Below are 23,260 nucleotides of genomic sequence, written 5' to 3'. Positions count from 1 at the left end.
CATGTGCTTGGTTTTATCATCTTATGAATTAGAACTTAAATAGGTGAAGGTAGCATATCCATTGAGTGGTTAAAATCAGGCTCAATAAACTATACTAGCCCTCTCCGTGGCTTCCAAAGTTCTCGAAGCTCTCACCATGCAACACTATTTCACTCTTCATCCTTTCACAAGCGGAGAAGATACAGTTACATTGACACACTTTTTACCACACTTTTATTTTAGCTATATTTATAAATAATTTTTATTAGCACATTAAATATAAAAAGAACACAAATGAACGTAAGATTTTTAATGTGGAACATCAGGTTTCTGCGGTTTCCTCAGATGATGATAATTGGGTAAAATTTTAGTCAGAAAGTCCAATTGCAATGTTTGAAGCTAAATAAACCGAAATCTAGTTAAAAAGGCATTCAATGTTTGAGCATTGGTAATAAAAAACTTTACGCTTGGTTTTTCTCCTTGTAGACGCCGATCATGTAATCTTCCAAAAATCACAGTATTATCAGGCAACAGTTCTTCACTTGTTACTTGGCACATCGCACCGATAACACAGCCATTAGCTAGCTTGCTTTTTCTACCCAAAAAAGCTGCCATAGATATACTAAATAAGTTATTAAATTTAGGGATAACTTTTATATTTACTGAAAAAACAACCTTTGGCTTCTAATACATTGTTATCTCCAATAGATGTAGCTTCACTATCTGATTTGAATTTTTTGTTAAAAACCAAAGTGGATTTCATTGGAAAATTATCAACTCATTAAAAAGGATACGGGCTCCAACTTCAAAAACATTGTTTGATCCAATTTTCATTGTGAATGTTTCATCACTGTTATCATGTCCCCTAAAATATTAATTTCCTTTAGCAATGATACAAGGGTTATCATTACAATATATTTCCAAACTTGTTAATAATGTGAACTTGTTCTTCAATGAGGTTAGACTCCCCAATTACTATGGGACCTTTATCTGCATGTATTTTTGCTTTTGGATGGATAACGGTTTTGCTACCTTTAGTTAGAAACATTAATTAATAAATACACGGATACAGCCTTTACACATCTCATATTACGCAATGTACCTATAAATATGTCTCCTTTTAAGTCACAATCTTTACAAACAATCGCACCGGGTGCGATTTTCACAGAACTGATCAAAAGACAAAATTTAAATTTAAATAGCATTATCAAAAATCTACTAGTAAGGTCCCAAAGACTGAGTGACCAAACTTTACTTTTAATTGCTAAATATGTGCTTAAGCTAATATTTAACAAAAATATTTTTAGTTTATAATTACCTCATCTTTTATAAAAAATCTTGAAAGTAAATAATTTCAAAATTTGACAAGTTAGTTTTGCGAAATATTAAAGGTATGGTTCCTTTTTTGTCTACTTCCGTAGATGGCGGTAGCAATTTTTTTCTCTTATTGCGCTCATTGGTTGATTCCCAAAAATGTTGCGTAGTAAAACTCGGTGAATTTCAAAATTAGGCTTACGGTAGCAGCGTAGGCACTAGAAACAGCGATAAAATTGTTATTAACGCAGGAAGTAAAATTTTATTTAAATTATAAATGTTTCCATGTTTATAACGTAGCAATGGCAGGACCGGGCGTTTTTCATTTGGAAGATCTAGAAAATGATACGGAAAACCATTCAGATTCAGATGAAGATGATGCCATTGAAATGGAGGTAAATATTTGGGACTTGGCTTAAATTTATTTAACATGCAGTCACACTTTCACCCCAGTCAGCCACTCAGCTACCGCAAGGAAGTACTTATAATCAGAATAATCTTCTTTAGGAGTTTTTTGTGACATAATATTTTAGTTTACTTCTTCAGTAATCTTATAATTTATAATATAGATATTAGAAATGATCATAAAGTATCTGAGTATCCATACAAATTTCAACTAGTTTACTGTTGTAGTTAGGTCTTTTAGGGTATTAGTTAGAAGTGTTGTGTATTTTTTAATAATGTACACTAAAACCTGTAAATACCACAAATTATCGTCTATGATTTATTATAAAGTACATAGATGATCTACGTTCTTAGAGAAATGTTAATGTGAAATTATATCTAACATATGTTATGATTTTCTGATTGTTGCTGGAATTTGAAAGAAGATATTGTGATAGTTCTCATGGATAATTGTTTTACATCATGACCTTGATATTTCCCTACTTTATCATATTTAGGTTATGTATTAGAACTTATCTGATTAAGTTTATCACCACTTTTAATCTATTATTTCCTTAAGTGGCACTACGATATAATATAAATATTTATCTCTCTATTTTTAGAACTTAAATGGAGAGCCAAATGTAAATGATATATTAGAGTAAGATATTTTAATTTTAAATCTAGAATCTCAAATTTGAAACATTATTTAAACATAAATTTGTATATAAGGTCCGATGAATTTGAGAAAATTCCACTAACGGAACAAGTAGTTAATCCTGGTCAAGAAAAAACCAGCCCAAAAGATTTTGAATTGCTCAAAGTTTTAGGAAAAGGAGGCTATGGAAAGGTCAGTAGTTATACATAAAAAATTCAGTTTTTACAATTACTATCTAAACCATCTTATTGCGTAGGTTTTTCAAGTTAGGAAAGTTACTGGTAAAGATTACAATAACATATTTGCAATGAAGGTTTTAAAAAAGGTGTGATACCTTATTTGCGATGACTAAAACATAATACCTTTAAATTAATATTTTTCTTATGGTTCCAGGCGACTATAGTTAGAAACCAAAAAGATACAGCTCACACCAAAGCTGAGAGAAATATATTAGAGGCTGTTAAAGTACATCAATATAATGCTTTGTCCTTGAAAATTTATAATTACATTGAAGTTCCTAATTTTTCTAGCATCCTTTTATTGTTGATTTAATGTACGCCTTCCAAACGGGTGGGAAATTGTACCTCATTCTTGAATACCTCAGCGGTGGTGAATTATTTATGCATCTGGAGAGGGAGGGCATCTTTTTAGAAGATCCTGCTTCGTAAGCCTAAATAATTTAATATCATTTGGTAAATCACTTTTGACTGATTTTCATTTAATAGATTTTACTTGTCTGAGATAGTGTTAGCTTTAGAGCATCTGCACAAGGAAGGCATTATCTATAGAGATTTAAAGCCAGAGAATATACTATTGGACTCTACAGGTATTTTCACTTTAGTTCGAGTTTAGGGGTTGACTAAAACATTGTCATTTACAGGTCATGTGAAATTAACCGATTTTGGTCTATGTAAGGAATCCATACAGGATGGTACAATAACACACACGTTTTGTGGCACAATAGAATACATGTATGATCTTCTCCTATGATTCGGGGGTGTGTTTATGTTAATGTTTTCAGTAATTAATTTGTGAATATAGGGCACCAGAAATTTTAACCAGAAATGGCCATGGAAAAGCAGTAGATTGGTGGAGCCTGGGGGCTTTAATGTACGATATGTTAACTGGAGCTGTAAGTTACTACCCACAATTATTTTGCGAATGTTTATGGTTTTCTAAAGATTTATTCTTGCACAGCCTCCATTTACTGCAGAAAATAGGAAGAAAACTATAGAAAAAGTAAAGTATTCCTTTGGGGTTTGACTTGATGCAGATTGATAATTCATATGAATTTTACAGATTTTAAAATGTAAACTAAATTTACCCCCTTACCTTACGCCTGATGCCAGAGATATGATAAGAAAGGTGGATATTTTGTCTGAAGTTTACCTATATAGTGTAACTAATTTTTTTTATTAAATTTTTTAACTAGTTATTAAGACGTCAAGTACCTTCTCGGCTTGGTAGTGGGCCAGAAGATGGTGTTGCTATAAAAAACCATCCATTCTTCAAACACGTAAATTGGGATGATGGTAATTATTTTTCTTCATCTTTTTCAGGGTTGGGGAAAAAACCCGTTTTTTATAACAAAATTCCCAAAAACAGTTTTTTTTAAACAGGGCTTCATTTTACCTTTGATCTATATTTAATCGTGCATAACCTATTACCAATCAACTAAAAATGAATAGGAGTATTATTACAAGTCTCACGTGACCAGAACGAAGTTTTAGTTTCATTTTTGATTTTGTATAAAAAAATTTTCCAAGCAAATTCAAGGAAAGTAATAGGAAAAACCATAAGCCAAAATAAGTATTCTTATCGAAAAACCATAGATAAAATAAAGTGAAATATGGGAAGAAGGGTACACGACGGCGGAATGTTTTTGGGTTATATACTACATGAGAAACCTAATTAATTTATAGGAAGGTATTGAAAATGTAGAAAATGTGATCATCTTGTAAATGTTTTAGATTTTTAATCATTTTGGTAAGAAAAGGTACAAACATTTTGGAATAATTTTTAGTTTATTAAAAAAACCTTTGATTTGCTAAAAAAATAACTTGGTTTAAACCAATCAACCCTGATATTTTTTAAACCTTAAGGAAAATAATGATGATGTGGGTTATCATTTTATTTTGTAGTTTTGGCTAGAAAAATTGAGCCTCCAATCAAACCCTCGTTGGTAAGATTTTCACCAACTATCAAAAGAAGTTTTAGTTACAGATTTTTGTTTGTTTTGCTAGTCTGGAGATGATGATGTATCACAATTTGACACTAAATTTACTGGTCAAACTCCAATCGACAGCCCCGATGATAGTCTACTGAGTGAGAGTGCCAATCAAGTTTTCTTGGTATTACGCATTTCTATTGTATATATCAACGTTAAATTACATTCTAAAACCTTTGTTCTTTTGCGGGAAGGGTTTTACTTACATTGCACCTTCAGTTTTGGAGGAAATGCATAGGTCAACTGTTGTCAAAGCCCGATCACCTAGAAAATTTCCAATTAGTCCTCGAACCCCTTTTAGGTAAGACGTATTCTATCAGATAAATTTCTCAACATCCAATTCAATATAAAATTATCTATTTTTGGCAGTCCAACTACAAGAAGTTATCCAATTAGCATTGAAGACTCAAAATCCCTGATGGGTGCTCCACCTTGCACGCCGGACGAACAGATGGATTGTCTTCCTTCTAATAATGCGATTCGACATCCTCCTAGATCACCGGCTATTCCCGCCAGAAAGGGACAATCTAAGAAGGTACGCAGGTCCTAAATAACCAATTTTTATTACAATTTTCCTGTTGGCAAAGTGGTAGATTGCGATCTTACGTTACTGCGGCTGCACGTTGCCGTATCAAGTCCGCTAATACTTTTTGTATAAAATTTTTTTCCAGCTATGACAGATCAGTTTAATTAGATATCAAGGTTGCTGTAATATAAGATGTTAGGGTTTGTTTTTTTGAAAGACATTGGTTTTTTGAACTGTGTCTTAAGCATTGAAATTATCGTTTCTCAAGGAAGTTGAATGCTTCAACTATATAAGAGAAAAAAAGTTAAAAAAAAGTCGCGTCATAGGTCAGTATTTTTCCAAATTTTAGGCAGTAATATCGCCTGAAATTATGTAAATTGGCTTCATGATATCCGCATGTTGTCGAAAAATAATTCGCTTAAATTTCCATGTTTCGAGTTTGTCATTATTATACAAAGCTTGTCCCTTAACATCGTTTTAAATTTTGAAATAGGAAAGGTGCAAGTTAAAAGCTATAAAACTGTTTAGAATAATTATTTTAGTTTAAAAGAAGGTCCATAATTATATTTGCTCCCTCAAGTTTTTAAAATTTATGAATAATTTAATAATAATTGTAAAGCTCAAAAAGATTGTGTTACATGTGGTTAATTTATTTTCATTTATTTCCATTACATGGCTCTTTTTACTAAGGTGTAGTAATAATATAAGTTGACCACGATTTAACAATATTAAATTAAAGCGAGCTATATTATATACGCTTATAAGAATGGCCTAACACACATAAAAATACTATAATACTTTAATTTTTGTTTTAATTTGTGCAAAGTTAAAGTAATCCAATGTTTTTTAAGGAGAAACTTCAATACGAAGTTTCACCCATGCTTAATTAGTTAAATAAATTTTAAAACCGGTTATTTTTTTAATTTTCTTAAATACCTGTAACAGATAATACATATTTTAATAGTAATTATACTAAGTCTTCCATTTTAGTTACTGAATTTGTTAGCTTTGGATTATTTAACTCTGCATTATCATTTGCAACTCTATCACGTATAGTGCTGAAATAAACAAGTGATTGTATAAAAATTGTCAGTTTGTAAGGAAACAAAATTCGTTAAAACAATATAAAGTGTGTAAGATTTTTTAAGAAATTTTCTACGAAATGTTAAACTAACAAAGGCTTAGTGTTATTAAAATGTGCTATTCCCCCTTTTTTAATTTTAGCTAGGTATTAAAGATTACGAAATAGGAAGTCATCAAAGGTCAATACATTAGAAATGAATAAAATGGTATCAGAAACCTTACATTTATTAATAAAATCACAGTATTTTTGAAGAATATGCCTTTGTGATGGTAAAAGATTTTAATTTTGTACCAGCATCATGGATACATTCTGAAAAGTACCATGATCTTATCAAAGTGTGGTCTTCCCTATCATTTTGCCATTTATTAAAAATTATAATTTAACATACCAAAAATTAAATCATTAAGAATATGGCAATGACTTTTGATTGAAAAATTGTTAAAAAATACTTAATTTTAAAATGCTAGTAAAGCATAAATCCACAAAACGGAAGTTTACTAAAATAAAATATGTTAAACTCTAAAAAAAAAGTAGAATTTTAGCATTTTAAAATATAGAAATTTGAAAAGTTGGCTTTGTTTGTAGCACTGCTGTATCTGTCAATTTCACTTTGTGACTTAGTGCAAAATGTCCCATTAAGTAGAATAAGTTTTGTATTATCATGCTTAAGAAATTGTCAGTGCGCATTTAACTTGACAGATTCTATTGGGTGTAAGACGAAAATTGACAACTTTTCAGTATTTTATACTTTGTAAGTAAGTAGTATAATTTCAAAATATAAATATCTTTTATTCAATTTACAAAACACTGTACAGCTAAGTAAAAAATTATATTCCAAGATCCTTTTTTATCATTGTGACCTTCTTAACCACGTCAGCTATGGCTTCTCCCCTGTAAATAAATTTTTTACAAAAATAGTTAGTTTAGTTACATAGCAAATTAGCAAGATGAATAGTAAAAGGACTCTGGGAGAACTTACTCTTTGCTCAGAAGTTCCTTCACTTGTTTTTGCTGGTTGCTACTAATTTCCATTCTAGAATTTTGCAAATTTTGATCATTCAAATCCTTCTCAATTTGTCGTTTTTGAAAGTCTAACATTGACTTCATTTGTTCCATCAAGTTATTTAAATGTTTAAGTCTTTCTTGATAGGTTTTAAGCTCTTTCTGCATATTTTCCTCCTCTTCAGACAAGACTGGAATGCTTCGTTGAAGTTTTTCCGTGACTTTTTCTACCCTTAAAGCAAGATTGTTTTGAATCATGTTAAGATACTCGTACCTTTCAGCCTGATTTTCAGCTTTATTCCGAATGGCTTCTCTTTCATGACTGAATGATCTGAGATCACTTAAAATTTGCAGTTTTTGGTTATTCAAAACACGAATTCTCTTATCAAGCTGCGCAGAAGCGATCTGAAGCCTTTGCAAAAATTCCTCTCTCAGATTTTGGGTTACATTGGATAATAGTTCAAAGCTTTGTTTGGCATTTGGTTCTCCGCCTTGAGTACTAAAGGGAGTTTTCAGCAGAGGGGTTCTATTTGAAGACTGCAACCACACTATAAGTTTCTCCACAAATCCATCTTCGTTTGCATTGTAAAAGGTTGAGTCTTCGCTTTCAGGATTGTACGAGAGTAATTCAATAGGATTTCCTTGGCAAATTGCTCGTAGTGGTAGAAAAATTGGTTCCCACGTAGATAGAATGCAAATTAATGTAGCTCCCAATGTTGTCGATGAAACAGCCATTCCAATGACCGGTGCATTTGGTGATGATGCAAATGGACGTGTGCATATCAGATGTTCTACCAAACTTGGCTGCGAATCCCATTCTGTCAGTAAGTTGCTGTCCATTGGTTCATCTAATAAGTTAATATTTAAATCAGTTTAAATAATATAAGATATCAAATTAATATAAAATTTTAATTTTTACTGGCAGATGCAAATTTTTCAAGATATTGCACGAGAGGTAGAACCACCGAATGAAGACCAGATGAATGGGTACAGTGATACCTGGAGGCAATGCTGGGGTCTGTAAAATGCGAAAAACAAAGTTAAGATTTAATAGAAATAGAATAAACTATAAAGACAGATGGTTTAGATAAATTTTTGATAAAAAAAGATTTTAAATCCCACTCTATCCTTTTCAACAATATGGTACCTTGTTTGACATAAAGCCAAGACTTAAAAATTTGTGGTAAGAGTTTTGACCAACCTCTGTGTAGACGAATGGGACATGTTGACAAGTCCTTAGTTTCAGTTGCATGTAGGGATAGGGATAGTTCTACTCTTTCAAAGACATAGAGTGCTATGTCAGGTTGATTGTCATCAATGGAATCATTTTCTATCATCTATAATATATGAGTCAGTCAAATAGAGACAATCAAATGTTTTTTCAAGTAAGTATACCTGTTTAGAACTTGAATCAAAATCGGAGGTGTGTAACACAATACAATGATATAAAATCCCTGAACAAGTTGTGAGGACTAGAACTGGAGGATTTGTGTCTAAACAAATTATACTACAAGTATCAACACCATAGTTGTCGTCAGCCGGTGGATGCATAGAAAGAGGTCCAACTACTTTCGGAAATTTCCTGTTTAGAAGTAATTTTTTAAATATATTATAAATTATATACACGCAGATACGGAAGTACCTTAGAGTATTACTGAAATACGTATTAGCCACATAAACATCTCCATTTCCATTTAAAACATAAATAGGCCATACAAGTTTCTCAAGTCCTAATGTGTCCTTTTCTTTAATGGTATTAGGATAAATAGGAGGGCCAAAATCGAAACTGACAGCCACTTCTCCCAAGCAACCAGAAAATGTCATTTTTGACTCTGAAGTCAAATAATACATTTGTGATTCGCGACCTAACGGAATTGATAGGGTTGGTATCGTTGGATCAGTAACTTTGTACATCCTTATATAGTTATCGTTGCTCAAAACAAGTAAGTGCACGTGGGATTCACTCCCAGGGTGCCAAGAAACTTGGGAAACTTGCAGTTTCTTATTGCATGAGAAAAACCTATCCGCTATGTTCCACGATCTGAAAATTAATGAAATTAATCAATTAACAAGTTATTTTAAGAAATGGGTGAACAAACCGGTCAAATACCTGCACATAATAATTTCTTTTCCTCCTTCGAATTTGCCCTCTCTTCCCCATCTCCTTGGCAATTCCATAACGGAAACTCCGTGCTTTCCATTTAAGGCTAGGAAATGACTGCAATTATTCAACTGGAGCACTTCAATGTCGTAGCTGGGTTGATTTGTTAATAGTAATGTCTGGAATATAGCGAGAGAGAAAAAGAAAAATTGAGAGCAATAGGCCAAAACGCCCGCGGACACGGTTTCACCGATCAACTCTGGTGTATTGTAAAAAAGCGCGTCGCATATTGTCAGGGGCACTTTTCCATTGAAAGTCGCGAAAAGGGACGATAATATATGGAGGCACCCATCCAATTGCATTATATTTAAAGGCCGTTATGGAGGAATTTATATGCAATGTATGGCCTAAAAAGTCAGTAATGGGCAAGGAAGTTAAAAATTACCGAGAAAGAAGGGTTATAAATTGGGGATAAAAAGTAACATTAATAGCCAATGAAAGAAAAAGGGCACATTTTTCCCCATTTCAATTTGGAAGAAAGGGAAGGGGCTCGATTCAATTCCTACGATACTTTAAATAAAAAAAGCTTCCAGAATAGGAAAAAGGAGGGGGGATGGGACCCCTTCGGACCCCTGGTAGAAAATGAACGGGGTGGGTATCAAGAGAAAACGAACGCAATAACACACTATTCTTTCCAAACTGAATTAACATTTTGCGATAAAAAAAAACTAATACTTCGTAGCAAATGCTGTTAATTTTTCGACCCTTTGAAAAATGCCAGCACGTCAAAGAACCGTATAATGAAAAGTCATTTTGAGAGGGTTGACTCGCTCCGGAGCGAGTGGTGGAAATGAGAAGAAAGCCGGGCAAAGAGTGGAAAAAAATAGAGAAGGAAAAAGAAAGTGGAAACCCTTTTCTTATTGATTTCCTCCCCCTTTTTGATTGCGAGGAGGGCATGATTAAAACGATCTTTGAAAGTCTCCATCTCTCTCTAGTTTTTTTTACTTCGCAGCCGTAATGAGACGTAGAATTTAGAGAGGAAAAAGGGGGTCCTCAATGTTTATTTGGCTGCCAAACTCTTCTCGTTTTCCACTTTTTATGTAAACCCATCCAAAATAGACCTTTTTTTCTTCTAACGTAACAAATCACTAACGTCTTAAGTAGTTCGGACTTCCCCTAGAGCGTCAAAAACACCCTAGTACCCTGTCAACCAATAGATGACGTTATACCCGTTTGGAACTTAACTCGATTTTCGCTTCAAATATACGAGTTTTAAGTTTATAATACATTTAATATATGGAGATTTCAAGTAGAGCAAAAGTATGAATATCCAAAACGGGAAAAATTGTGTACATTTTTAACATTTCTTTTCGAAACTAGTTTTCAATTGAAACGCGTATTCCCTTTGTCAAACGTACTCGGTACACCGTAAAACATTGCTCCGCGAATAATCGGGATAACTAATGAATAATATTCCTTTCCAAACAAAAAACGGGGAGAGAAAAAAAACTTATTTAAAACTTTGTTTCAGGGCTGGAATAGATTTGTTTACGTCAAACAAAAAAGTAAGATTAGAAGGCGAGAGTTAATTTGAACAAAAGAATAGGGATGCAACATGCTTCGGATGATGTTTTTTTCATCCACCTTTCCTAAGTTTTTAGTAACGAAAAAACAGAGGGGAAGATAAATCACGTTACAGAGGAGAAGAACAAAGATAGGACAGTTCACCTGTAACGTTATTAGGATAGAATGAGAGCTAGGGAAGCGCTATATGAGAAAGGAAAAAAGTGAGATGCTAGATCCCCATACCTAATTTACATGATAATAATAATACGTTTGGAAATTTTGCGTATGGTGTTCAACAAAATGTGATTTATTCTAAAGGTTCGCTTTTTTTCGTTCTGTCGTCGAAACCCAGATTCTCTCTTTACTTTAAAAGGGAATAGTCGATGTAATTAAGGGTAGGGATAAGAATCTATCATCCCCCCCCCCTCGGCCTTTCAAAGTATAAAAATGGGGTGTCCTGTGATATATGGGGAGGGGTTTGGCCCCAAACATTAGGTAAGCCATATATCGGTGTTATATTAATGACAAGAATTTGAACCTCCTTAAGTTCAAACAATAGTTTGCTAGAAATGGAGGGGTAAGATAAAAAATCTGATCCCACCTATTGAATTTCTAGCAGTAATAGGGTATTTTTTGCCTTTTCTCTGATAAGAATGATCTCTCAGATTACAAAACCGATAATTTTAATCAGCTGTAGGTGATTTCACCTTTGATAAAAGTTCCGTTTTCCTAATTACTCTAATCAATGAAAACGTATTAAAAATTCCCTGTATTAAATTGGACAATATGAAGGAAATATATCACGAATTTCATTTTGCGCGTTAGTTAGTTTCTACAATTTATCAGAGCTAGGTGATTCTGTGCAAATATTCGAACAACGCGAAATATGAATTTTGACGCTAACGCGCCGATTATAACCCTTCCCCCGGGGGCTGAATGAGGGGTTATTTGATCAGTAGGCCAACATGTCGAATAAACCGATGAATGAGTCATTGGGGCGACCCCGCGAACCCTTGCGGCCCCATCTTTAAGCATTACCGAGATTGTGTCATTTCGTAAGAAAACGATCAGCGGGGAAGGCGCGCGCTTCCCTAGGCCCAACCAAGGCTTAGACTGGTTTCGTTTTACAAACCTGCGATTTGTCGTAATATTCTCGTTTGTCATTCTCTTCGGAAGTGTCCAACATTACCGCGAGAACGTGTTGCTCCTTGCCATTCCAAATAAACAAGGAATTTTCGTGAATTGCCAATAAATTCGGCGAGTCGAGCGGCGAAACGAAAGCGTTTGTTTTCAATCGGTCGAGGAATCCGGAAATCAGTTGCCGCGCGGCCATTTTTCTACCGAAGAGAGCGAGAGAGGTTCGCGGCGAAGGAAAGGCTGCTTTGTCAGCCGATTTCGACCGTTTCTAAGACTTAAAAATACACTTTACCGACTCGATAGGAAATAGTTAACCGCCCTTGACTTTTTAGAACAAAAACTGCGCGAACACAAAGTGATAAATTCCAATTATTAAATAAAGAAGCGAAAACGATTTCGACGAGATTCACACGCCGTCTTTCAACGGGTATCCCTGACGTCACCGCCTTCTTATTTACAAATTTCGACGAATCAGCGCCTCGGGGTTGGAGAGGAAAGAGGATGTATGGTCACGTGGACAATTAGTTGTCAAAGATGGCTTCGAATGTTCAGTCTGCGGCTGTGGCGGTACAACATTGGAAAAAATTTGACCTACCCAGACTTCAGGTAAAGCGATTTTACGTCTATTTTACCTTCGTAAGGTTCTTAAGTGTATACGGTTTAAGTTTGGACCGGGGAAGGGTGGGCAACGACTCGGAAATCGCTAATATTGGCCCTCCATCGATAAGCTATCATAGGTAATCGATGGGTAGAGTACTCCGTATCGAGTAACGGGAGGAATTGGATGGGTGATCCCGGGGCCTTCCGATAGCGTTTAATAGAAGCCTTTGACGATTGGGATCGCCGCTTTCGCGATGTCTTTCTCCAGCGTCCAGGTTGGAAAAAGAGAACATCGGGGGTTGGGACAGCCCTTTGCCTTCATTCAGCGTTGGCTTCGCGCTGTAAGGCCACGGCAGCGGTTGATAATAGGCTTATCGCGAGGCGTGTATTTTGAAACTCGCGCAGTCGAACTACAGGGGTGTCGATGCGTCGACTGCTTACACACGAATGTTGGCTTTCCCCCTAAACAACAAAACAACTCGTAAACCACGCTCGCCGATGCAGTCTCAATCAAAACCGTTTAACAACATTTTCGCGTCTTTTTAGCGTTTCGCGCGTTTATCAACTGACATTTTAGCCCTCGCGCGCGGTACTACGCTAACAAATCTCAAAATATTTGTAATTATTATAGCCTAATGATAGTGGGGACGAATTTTTACCCCCTCGTTAGAACCCAGTTGATTTTTTTGTCGGTAGTAGTTGACGGCTCATGACCACTTCCCCCTTAAATGTGACATTCTTAAGCTTTAAAAAAAGCAGAGACAATTGTATTCTTTGATTAAAAATGAAAAACTCGCTACGTAAGAAAACTGTCATTTAGGAAAATGAAGGCGAAAGATTTTTCGCTATCTATTATTTCACGAATACGCTTTTTTTAAAGGCTAGGAGGATGGCCTGCATTCGCAATTAATGAAATTCTGGAGGTTCTTAAGATCTTTGAGCTTTCTCGAGCACCGCTGCAGGGTGAGAAGAGAAACGGAACCAAAAAAAGTCGAGTGTGTGCGAGGGTGGCTGAAACGTCTTGACTACGAGGAGTATTGGGAGTTTTTTAGGTTGGAGTAACGGGCAGACCCATTACCGACATTTTAAGCATTCGCGCGTCATAGACGAGCGCATCTTTAATGATTTCTACGCCCCTTAAAAATGAGAGTGATGAAAAAAGACTTCAAATGTCGTGATTCGATATAGCCAGTCAGGGGAATGTTTCGCGATACGTTCCCCCTTTTAGTTTTTTTCGCTTTTTCTCTACTGTTTTTTGTCCCTTTTAAAAAATGTTAATTTTGTTCGCGAATTATTTCTGTTTTTTTTTGTTAAATGAAGATAATATTTTTCCAAAGTTGGAAATATTTTCTTTTCGTTTTACGTTTGTTCGAATCGTTTTCAGTTATAATTTTGAAACACGTTTTGCTTACTTTGTACTAGGACAAATGTCATAAATATATTCGATTTTCGATATGAAATCGTGGAAACAAACGCGGTTCAAAGTTCGCATTTAGTTTCAAAATAACGGGTGCTTTAAACGATATCGTTATATCCATAAGTGTATAATATTGTTAGATAAGTGTGACACTTCCTATTTTTCGCATGCAAAAGTTTTACTGAGAGCTATTCTCAAGACAGACTACATTACGGGCTTCGTCGCCGTTTTGCGTCCGCTCGCTAACGCGTCACACGTAGCCTTTGACTACGGCATTAGCTCTCAGTAAAGGATTCCCCAAAGTGACAAACTAATGGAACAATATTATAGACTTATGTTATAACTAATATTGAAAGTATATAAAATATATCTGGGAGATAAATATCTATATTTGATAATTTTTCCTATTTTAGATGTGTTCCTATAACTCGAGGGGCTGATCACTCCGCGTAATCGGTGTACAGAGCCGTACCTTTGACTGTACTAATGGGATTACGCGTAATCTTTGAAGTCCCTGCCTTGGCCAGTGGTAATCTAAGCGTAATCCGGTGTACAGACTTTCTAAGAGTGGTTAGCCCCTCGCTATAACTTCCTATAATTAACACTATTTTTCTGTCCATGCCTATATTTGTGGAACGTTTCGGGCTCACCTGTTGCAATTACGTCGGTTGATATCAACAATTTTTGAAATATTAGACATTTTCGATAGCTCAACCTATATTTAAACCAAATTCCCCTTAAAACCATGAAACTTCATTAGTTCTTAGACCCTATATTTTCCTGTAATTTTATGGAGATTTGTCCTATATTTTCCTTCATTTTGACAAAAAATATTTCGTATAAAATCCTATTATTCGAATACAAATTTCCTATTTTTCCTATAATATTTTGAGCTTTCTGTGAGTATGCATCTCCCTATTTTTTGTGTTTGTTTTGTAACTTTTTCATCGGCAAAATATGGTTTATAAATAAGTAAATTCTACGTAGTGTAATTTTAACATTTTTACATTATTTGGTGTAGAAATTAACGCGGTAAAATTTTAATCTTTGATGCGGTGTACATAATCGCGGTTTGGCGGAAAAATCGTGTTCATTGAAAACTGCCTCTATCCTACGTTCTAGATGAAAACTTATTGTTCTGCTAATATTCCAACCAATGTATGGTTTGATAATAATTTTTACATTGCGTATAATCGAGACCATCGGCTTGCATCATGCTCGGTGCATCCATACTTTTCATTTAAAACAATGTTGAAAAGTTACTTTTTAAACCGTAATATAAATTACGGTTTACATAAGTTTTAGGTAAAATTAAATTTATATCAAAGAATTGGTTTACTTTTGAAATTATTTTTATCGAATTAAGTCGTTTTAACATATTTAAGTGCTCAGCGTTTTATATCATATTGTTCGCTAATTAATTAACAGTGAACAGGTGGTTTCTTTTCGCCTGTTCTCGGACTAAAAGTGTACTCTTTTGACCCTATTCGCCTGTTCCAGGGATGAGAATTACTCCGGCCCATAAACTATCCCCTTGTTCCGGAGTATTAGGTCTACTCTTTTTACTCCTTCTGAAAATGAGGTGTAAAGGAGTAAATCGGATTTTGTCGTATGCTAGATAGAACTTATCTGCTAAAAAGGCCACAGGCAGCCATTTTGGAAAAATGTTTTTACTCCGACCCACACTATTTATCGCCAATAAATCGGAGTAAAATGACGTCATAACCTTACTCTTCTTACCCTACTCCGAAATCCCGGAACAAGCGACGAGAAACCACCTATTGTAGGAGGTATTTCTGCGTAGAGCTCTTTCCCACATTTTAAGTAGGTAGAAGCTAAGATTTGACCAAATTTTAAATACATAATGTTAGTTGTATACCCAGAATTTTGGTTTGGGGGTTCGGGGGGGGGGGGGGCATTGAATATAAAGTAAAAAAATTAAAGATTTGTACGTTCTATATCTCATTGATTCAATATTCAATTTATAGTATTGCTATTTTAAAAAAAATATTCTGCTCACGTTAGTTACCTTATCCATACCTAGAACAATAGACCTGCCTGTTGATTTAAACAATTGAAGGAAATTGATTCTGTAGTTAGAGCCTGCTAGGCGCAAAGAAATTTGCCCACCTTGTATTAAAATAAGATACTATTTTGGCAACTTAACGCACCCTAACTTCTAAAACTACTGGCCATATTGGCAACTCACAATTCGACCTAGCTAATATTTTCTATTACTACCCCCTAATATTACTCTCCCCCCTCCCCCAACAGCGTTTTAATTTATTTTTTTACTTCATTTTCGTTAAAAGAATACTCCTTTTTGGCAAAAAAATGCAAATAACATTTTTTATCCCAACGTTTTCCCTCCCAAGTATTTTGGTCATTTAGGATTTTAAAGGAGATTCGGAGGAGCGTGTGGGAAGGGGGGGTTGTTCGTAAAAACACAAACCGGGGGTTTGAAATAGTAGAAAAAATTCGGGCATCGCTAGTAGAAAATAAGGTATACACTGGGTGAACTGGGAGAGCAAAAAATAAGGAGGGGGGGGGGGTAGCTGCGGAACTATTTCCGATTACGTTCCTAGGAAATATGGAAATTTCAAATGCCGTTGCTTCGCTCTGTTCTGCCGCCACTGCTGTTGTGTGTATAATACGCGAGTGGCAAAACTAGGAGCCAAGCTGACTGAATGTACTGTGATGTGTTTCGTTCCCCCCCCCCTGCCACCCCCGATCCTCGCGCACTGGTTCAGACTTTATTGATTTGCCGAGCTTTTGTGTTTCTTTGGCCACCCTATGCATATTAAAAAGTATTGATTCTTCCAAATATTAGTAATTTCCCCGTATTTGCCTCGCGCGCCCCATTGAAAGGGGGGTGTCTCCCCGTTTTTTGGCCCCCTCATCGCCAATGCCCGCGGTTTTAGAAGGGTTTTACGTGTAAATGCGAGCGAGAAAAGGTGCTATACGCGTATACTCGGTGAGGGCTTACTCGGAATTGGTGGCGCCCTTTCGTTCCTTTGATTCTAGTTTGAGCCCTGTTTAATTTCTCCTTCTCCACGGGCCTTATTATACGCTGTATTCTTCAGGGTTGCCACACATCTGGGAAATCAGGGACTTAAAAAATGGGCCTAAAAGCCAGGGAAAGGTCGAGGAATGTTAAGAACAGGGCTCATACAGACCTATAGTAATATCAGGGTTTTCGATTGTCGACAGATAAGTCACGGACATATCAAAGATTTTCCCATTTTTTAGTAAAATTCAGGGAAATCGGGGAATTTTATGAGAATTCAGATAGTTTTCCCCAAATGAATACCAATTTACCAACCAATAAGATTTCTTATAAAATATTTATTGACCTTTTTGCACAGATAATCCTTATAATATTATTATGTGCTGTGGCGGAGTGGTTAGCACTTTCGCCTCGTAGCAAGAGGAGCCGAGTTCGATCCCAGCTTGTGGCACTGGGTGAAAACTCGGAACCACTCCTTCCGCGTTGAGTTTGCAAGTTCTCTCCCCACTGATTTAAGGGGTTTCCCCCGTGCTCTTCGGTTTCCCCTTCCATAAAAACTTGTCGAGGTTAACGGTAATAGTTAGTGTAGGGAGCGTTGCATGAAGGGCTTGCCACCACCCTCCTACGCATTGTAACCCGGCCACCCGAATTAAGGCTTTAAAAGAATCTGTAATAAGTCAGGGAATTCAATTATATCTTGACACTTTTTGAAGGTTATTTAACTCCAGATCTATGACAAATTCTATGGTTATCATTTATTTCCTTGAAAGTTTTGCTAATATTTCCAACAATAAACAGCAGGGAAATGCGAGCATTAAGGTTTGGGTTCGTGTGATAGGTAAAAAAAGGACTTTGTAAACCAATCGAGGTAGCCAGCGTAAAAAAGTAAACTTAAGCAGTATTTAAAGTCCCTGCTGCTTGGTTTTGCGCTTGTTGCAGCCTACTTATAGGGGCTAGTAGGCCACACTTTGAAGCTCTCTGGCGCTCTTTTAACTCATCGTGTGAAAATGGGGATAAAACAGGCATACTTCTCAACTCACCCCCTACAACTCCTTAACATTTTTGCATATCCTTTTGAAACACCCTGTATACAATTTACTTACGCTCTGCCAATAAGGTTCTAGTTCACGGATACAGCCATCTCCATAAAAATATTTGGTTTTACATCCATTCCATAACCGAGTTCGAGAAACGATCTGATTACCGCCCATTTCCGCGATTACCGTTGTTAAAATACCGTATTCATGGTATTCTCTTGTGGAAACTATTCGTTTATTCGGGTCATTTAGGTTATCGTACAGAGCGTAGAGATATTTTCAAAGATGGCGTCAGCGTGTAAATAATTTGGAGAAAAAAACTAAACTTGATCGAGAAAAAGGTAGTCAAGACTAACAGACAAAACAATTTTCTGTCATTTTTGATGCATTGGGCGATCCAATATGAAGCAGCAGACGATTTTTAAAGCAGACCAATCAGACGGTTTTCTTTGTCCAGAGTTATTTCTCTTCTACTTTCGTACGGTGCCAGAAGGGGTACACGAAACGTCCAAATAGACCCTGTTATAGATTCCTAGACCAATAAGACAAACCATTCCAAAGACTTTACCGCTGCTTCTGTAGGACTTGCAACTGTGACTAATCCTCAGGTTAAATAAAACTGGCTTATTTTCAGTCCTGTTTTGGTAGTAAATACAGGGCTCATACAAACCTGGAAATATCAGGGTATTCGATTGTCGACAGAAAAGCCAGGGAATTTCCCATTACTTTTTAAAAATCAGGGAAGCTTTTGAGGATTCAGGAAGTTTTCTTTAATGAGCACAAATTGACATCAATAAGTTTTTTATACAAAATGTATCTACTTTTTGTACAAATAATAAAATTTTAATTTACTACACCTTTTATATGATAATATGGGAATAATTTAGCTTAAATGACAATCATGAAATGATTTACTCTGGAAATCTTAGTTTTGATTGTGGTTATCATGCACCGGGAAAAATCGGGGAATTATCAGTGGGAAAACTTGAAAATATCAGGGAAATCGGGTCGCCATTAGCTGTATGAATCCGGTGCTACGTCACACGACGTCACCCATGCTTTTTCCTATTCATAAAAAATTCGCGCCCACAATGGCGGCCATGGCCAAAGCTACGGAGTACTACTACTTTATATGATATTTCACTCTTACGCAGTGGCGAGGGGCTAACCAGCCCTAATTTTGAAGGTTGGGGGGTCAGATAGAAAGATCGGGTATTTTAAGGAATTTAAATAATCGAGGGAATTAGGTAAAAACGTTCTATCGTCTTAAATCAGTCTGATGGTTCTCAACCTTCAATTATCTAATTTGTATTGTTTAATTTGAATCGGAAAACACAGGAATGGTTTTAAAGGTAGGCTGATCCAATTCCTTTACAGTTTTAGCAGTATACGCTCTCTCTCTTTAGGGAGGGGGTAGGGAAGGTGGTTTGGGATGGGCGTTCACTTTCTCGTTTTAATATTATTCAAATGAAGTAGTTCCTTTCGCCCCCCCGCCCCCCCCAATGCTTCGGCAAATTTTTGGCCCCACCCCAGTACCCCCTTTTATCGATCTAGAATATTAAATTTAACATTGATAAAAACCAATGTCGGTTTCGGCTCTATATGCTAATCACAAATGCGTCCTCTCAGCCGGCTCCCCTTTCTCCTTTCGTCTTTGCTTAATATGTGGAATTTTCTTTTTGATTCTCTCTCCTTTTACATCGCGTGCGAGTTCGATGAATTGTTCCCTTTAACCATAGCAATAGCTTTCAAACCTTTTTTTTTTCTATCCAGCTCGTAATTTTTATGTGGTTGTTCGAAAGCGCGGTTATCAAAGTTTCACACTGGCGTTGGTATTTTCAGGGTGACCACACTTCCTAAATTTTGTAATTTTTCCTATATTTCTATAGTGTTGTTGTCTGAAACCCCGCGACGTCACCATTGTAATTTGCCTATTGATAAAAAACGGTAACTGTCATGGCGGCCACTATTAACACTACAGCTGTGACGTTACAAGTTTTCAAAATCGTATCAGACGACAACACTCTATTGTTTTCCTAGCGTCGTAAGTTACGTCATAACTAACAAGGGGAGTACCCGAGGTGTTTATGGCCGATATGAGATATGAAATTTCCTAAAAGGGGCATGACAAACAAAAATGTTTTTGACCACTTAAAACTAAAATAACATTTTTCCTTATATTACCCAAAAATGTTCCAATTTACCCAAAACTTGATGAAATTTACCTAAGTGTGGTCCAAATTACCCTATTCGTGATTTTCAAAAAAAAATTAAAATTTGAAATTTTTAATAAAAATTTGTGTGAAACTGAGAAAATCCCAAGCTTTTTTAAATGGAGCATTTTTTGTTTTAAGTGGTCAAAAACAGAAATTTTCGGTTGCCATGGCAAATCGAATGGGTAGTGCAACGTCTCCTTTTAAGAAATTTCATATCTTTGACAAAACAAAATCGGCAATAAACACCTCGGGTACTCTTAGTCCAAGAGCCCATGACAAAATAAGCATGTGATAAGGTACACGATGGGTCAAGGTATTTTTTAATTAGGTTTGTGATTTGTAACAAAGAACTGTTTGTCTTACGGGTCAAAGTGGGGGCTTTCCGGAAATACGAACCACGTGACGTAAATTCCGGTGACCTTGAAAATTGATATGACCTGATATTGGTATCATTCGATTGGTCTCAACGTGCTCTTACCAAATATCGCTAAATTAACCTTCAAATAAGAACCAAGAGGCGTATAAGATTAAAAAAACTAATTACGAGCCCCTCCCAAATTTACATGTATAAGACAAAATTACTTTTTTAGTCTTATACGCCGTTTGGTTCAGATTTGAAGGTTAATTTAGCGATAGTTGGTAAGAGCACGTTGAGACCAATCGAATAAATAAATAAATAAATAAATTTTCAAGGTCGCGCTTTTTCAATATAATTTTAAAGTTTGATAAAAAGCGCTCGAAAACAGCCAACATTTTACTAAAGCACTAATTTCATTGGCCTTTACGGCTGGCTGTTGTTTTAAAAGGAAAATGTAATATTACCTTAATACGTATATCTAGTCACAAAGTTTGTATTGTTTTCATATTAAATGTAATATTATTATTAAACCCAAGTTGCTTTAAAAGCATTTGTGTTATCTTTGTTACAATTATTCCTATAATTTTCTATAAACTCACCTGAACGTTCCTATAATTTTCTATAAACTCACCTTAACGTTCCTATAATTTCCTATATTTACCTAAAAATTACTCCTCTAATTTCCTATAAAATGACTATTTTTCCTATAAAAACTTGAAGTATTGCCTGTGGTCACCCAGTATTTTACTAGCCTCCCGCGCAAACTCCGGAAATGAGGCTGGAAAAAATTGTAGACCCACGTTTAATGTGTTACACCGCCTGTAATTTAACAGCCCAAATACTAAAGTTCACCGACTATTTTGATTGGAACATTCCAACATACGTACTTATCGATGTTTGGATAAAGTCTTGAAACTGCACACTTCTTTTGTACGTGTCATAGAACATCTAGTTCTAACACTGTCACTTTCAAACAAAATCTTGAAATGTACGGGCTTTGTAAATCCGCTAAGTGATCCAATAATGCAAGAAAGCAGTGTACCAAAAATTATCAATATTCTAGGTGATTGGAGTCAAAGTATACAGATATGCAATAATTACCTTATTATTTTTGCTATATTTTCCTATTTAGTGTGCTATATTTTCATATAGTTCGCCGGTTTAGTTTCCTATATTTTCCTATAATTCGCCTCTAAAATAGTACAATTCCTATTTTTCCTATAAAACTTTCAAAGCCTTTCCCGGGTCACCCTGTTAAAGGCCGACTACATAAATCTTCGGTTTACTCTGTCTTTCACTGGAAGTAGGCTTACTGTAATACACGTGTGCCATGCAGTCAGCCTACTTCCAGTGAAAGACAGAGTAAACCGAAGATTTATGTAGTCGGCCTTTAAGGTACAACCTATATCACGGAAAGTCATTCGTTTTTTTTTGAGTTATTATTTGAAATCTCTTGGATAGTCTGTTAGTCGGTTTAATTTGAAGTGTCTTGCGTAACAACTTGGTGATATCCATTCCGCAATGCTTTATAGCGTGTCCTTTAATAGAGGCAAACGATAGTTCTGGACGAGATTTGCCTATCCCCTTCTTGTCACCTCTCTCTCTCAGCCGTGTTTACAAATAGCGTGTATTAGTTAAGAGCGCTCTAATAGCGCCCTCCTCGTCACTCCAAAATTACGCTCCATTATAATATATAGAATAGAGAGTTAGGCTGGGGCGAGTATCTTCAGTGAGCCAACTTTACAGTTTAGACGTAGTAAGTTGGACGTTGAGGCGGGAATATGCGGAGAGAGAATCCGATGAAGCTAGCGAGATAAGATTGACTATCATTTCTCCCTGTTCGACCATTTTCATCGGTGCCCTCCTCTCTTAATAATCTAAGGGCAATACTTATCTATTATTAAGCTCTGTATACGTCTGACTAAACTCCGGAACGTCTGCCGGCCCTCCTCGAAGGCGATATACGCGCGCCTTCGACGCGTTTAATTTATTCCGAATATTAATTTAGAGAATGTTATGATCGCTGTTTAGAAGCGCCTATTGCTCTCGCCCTTTTGGAGGATAAATTTTGTAAGTTGTAAAGACGTGATATTTCATATTTACTCGCGTTATTATCTACTGTATTGTTGTAATGTTTGTTGAAAGCCGTTCGTACTGTGTAATTTTATCTAGGGATGATCCGATAACGGTATTTGAAAAATATTTTCATTAAAACATTTAAAAATAGGAAAATTATCCATTAACTAATGATAATAATTTAGTCCGCGCCACGTACGCCAGGCTTCAGAAGCTAGATCATACCCTTTTTTAGACCGGGGGTTACGAGTGTAAAAAAATAAAGAACGATATTCGATTTGTGATAGAAAATATGAAAAGAAACATATTCGGATATGCTCTTGCAAACTTTTTTTCATGAAAAATTAGAATAATCTGGTATGACAGTGTACTGAACCGTCTATTACAATGATTTTATCATATACACTACCAGGAATCCATATCTCTACTGGGAATGCTTATCCTGCCGTATCGCGTATGGTAAGATCACTCTGACGGCTTTGGCCCCGCCTACGTGAGAAAATATCCCCTTTGCGCGCGCTCCCCTCTCACGTTGTTGTTTGTTAAGTTAACATAGTGACGTCAAAAAAAC

General features: G+C 35.8%; 4 protein-coding genes across 10 annotated transcripts in view; 2 read left to right on the top strand and 2 right to left on the bottom strand.

Annotated features, from left to right (window-relative positions):
* Window positions 1-223: 223 nt before the first annotated feature.
* Window positions 224-1,483, bottom strand: DCTN6-p27 (dynactin subunit 6). Of its 2 annotated transcripts, XM_090164195.1 has the most exons (7): window positions 1,298-1,483; window positions 1,082-1,149; window positions 906-1,011; window positions 774-844; window positions 655-702; window positions 445-587; window positions 224-378 (listed from the first exon to the last, which is right to left on the bottom strand). In XM_090164195.1, exons 1-7 carry the CDS (start codon window positions 1,300-1,302, stop codon window positions 289-291), a joined length of 531 nt encoding a protein of 176 aa, XP_090020321.1. In that variant the 5' UTR covers window positions 1,303-1,483; the 3' UTR covers window positions 224-288. The 2 variants fall into 2 exon arrangements, with proteins under 2 accessions (XP_090020321.1, XP_090020320.1); XM_090164194.1 differs by lacking the exon at window positions 1,298-1,483 and having other exon boundaries at window positions 1,082-1,237.
* LOC149922078 (ribosomal protein S6 kinase beta-1-like) lies at window positions 1,467-7,042 on the top strand. Of its 4 annotated transcripts, XR_016477465.1 has the most exons (19): window positions 1,468-1,688; window positions 2,301-2,338; window positions 2,410-2,527; window positions 2,592-2,660; window positions 2,729-2,800; window positions 2,866-2,999; window positions 3,061-3,161; window positions 3,216-3,306; window positions 3,377-3,467; window positions 3,533-3,574; window positions 3,635-3,700; window positions 3,768-3,867; window positions 4,477-4,517; window positions 4,579-4,686; window positions 4,757-4,863; window positions 4,932-5,097; window positions 5,234-5,282; window positions 5,357-5,414; window positions 6,313-7,042. XR_016477465.1 is itself a non-coding variant. In XM_090164193.1 (18 exons), the coding sequence occupies exons 1-17, from the start codon at window positions 1,596-1,598 to the stop codon at window positions 5,237-5,239; spliced, it is 1,443 nt and encodes a 480-aa protein (XP_090020319.1). In that variant the 5' UTR covers window positions 1,468-1,595; the 3' UTR covers window positions 5,240-5,282; window positions 5,357-6,302. The 4 variants fall into 4 exon arrangements, 3 of the variants coding, with proteins under 3 accessions (XP_090020317.1, XP_090020319.1, XP_090020318.1); XM_090164193.1 differs by lacking the exon at window positions 6,313-7,042 and having other exon boundaries at window positions 5,357-6,302; XM_090164191.1 differs by lacking the exons at window positions 5,234-5,282; window positions 5,357-5,414 and having other exon boundaries at window positions 1,467-1,688; window positions 6,313-7,041.
* On the bottom strand, window positions 6,941-12,420 carry mbo (Nuclear pore complex protein Nup88). Its single transcript, XM_090164190.1, has 8 exons — window positions 11,974-12,420; window positions 9,285-9,454; window positions 8,817-9,215; window positions 8,570-8,756; window positions 8,376-8,511; window positions 8,094-8,192; window positions 7,152-8,022; window positions 6,941-7,063 (listed from the first exon to the last, which is right to left on the bottom strand). Exons 1-8 carry the CDS (start codon window positions 12,172-12,174, stop codon window positions 7,000-7,002), a joined length of 2,127 nt encoding a protein of 708 aa, XP_090020316.1. The 5' UTR covers window positions 12,175-12,420; the 3' UTR covers window positions 6,941-6,999.
* Window positions 12,421-12,454: 34 nt separating this feature from the next.
* ct (homeobox protein, cut) overlaps window positions 12,455-23,260 on the top strand; it is a 460,014-nt gene continuing 449,208 nt past the window's right edge. For all 3 annotated transcript variants that reach the window (XM_090164186.1, XM_090164187.1, XM_090164185.1), the window contains exon 1: window positions 12,455-12,584. In XM_090164186.1, the coding sequence (XP_090020312.1) occupies window positions 12,513-12,584 (72 nt within the window). In that variant the 5' untranslated portion in view covers window positions 12,455-12,512. The remainder of the gene's footprint in view (window positions 12,585-23,260) is intronic.

This window comes from Leiobunum rupestre, chromosome 11 (assembly GCF_980474605.1).
Source record: "Leiobunum rupestre chromosome 11, qqLeiRupe1.1.hap1, whole genome shotgun sequence".
In the NCBI taxonomy this organism is placed as follows: Eukaryota; Metazoa; Arthropoda; class Arachnida; order Opiliones; family Sclerosomatidae; genus Leiobunum; species Leiobunum rupestre.
The sequence above is the reverse complement of the archived record's forward strand: the minus strand, read 5'-3'. Positions and strand labels throughout refer to the sequence as shown.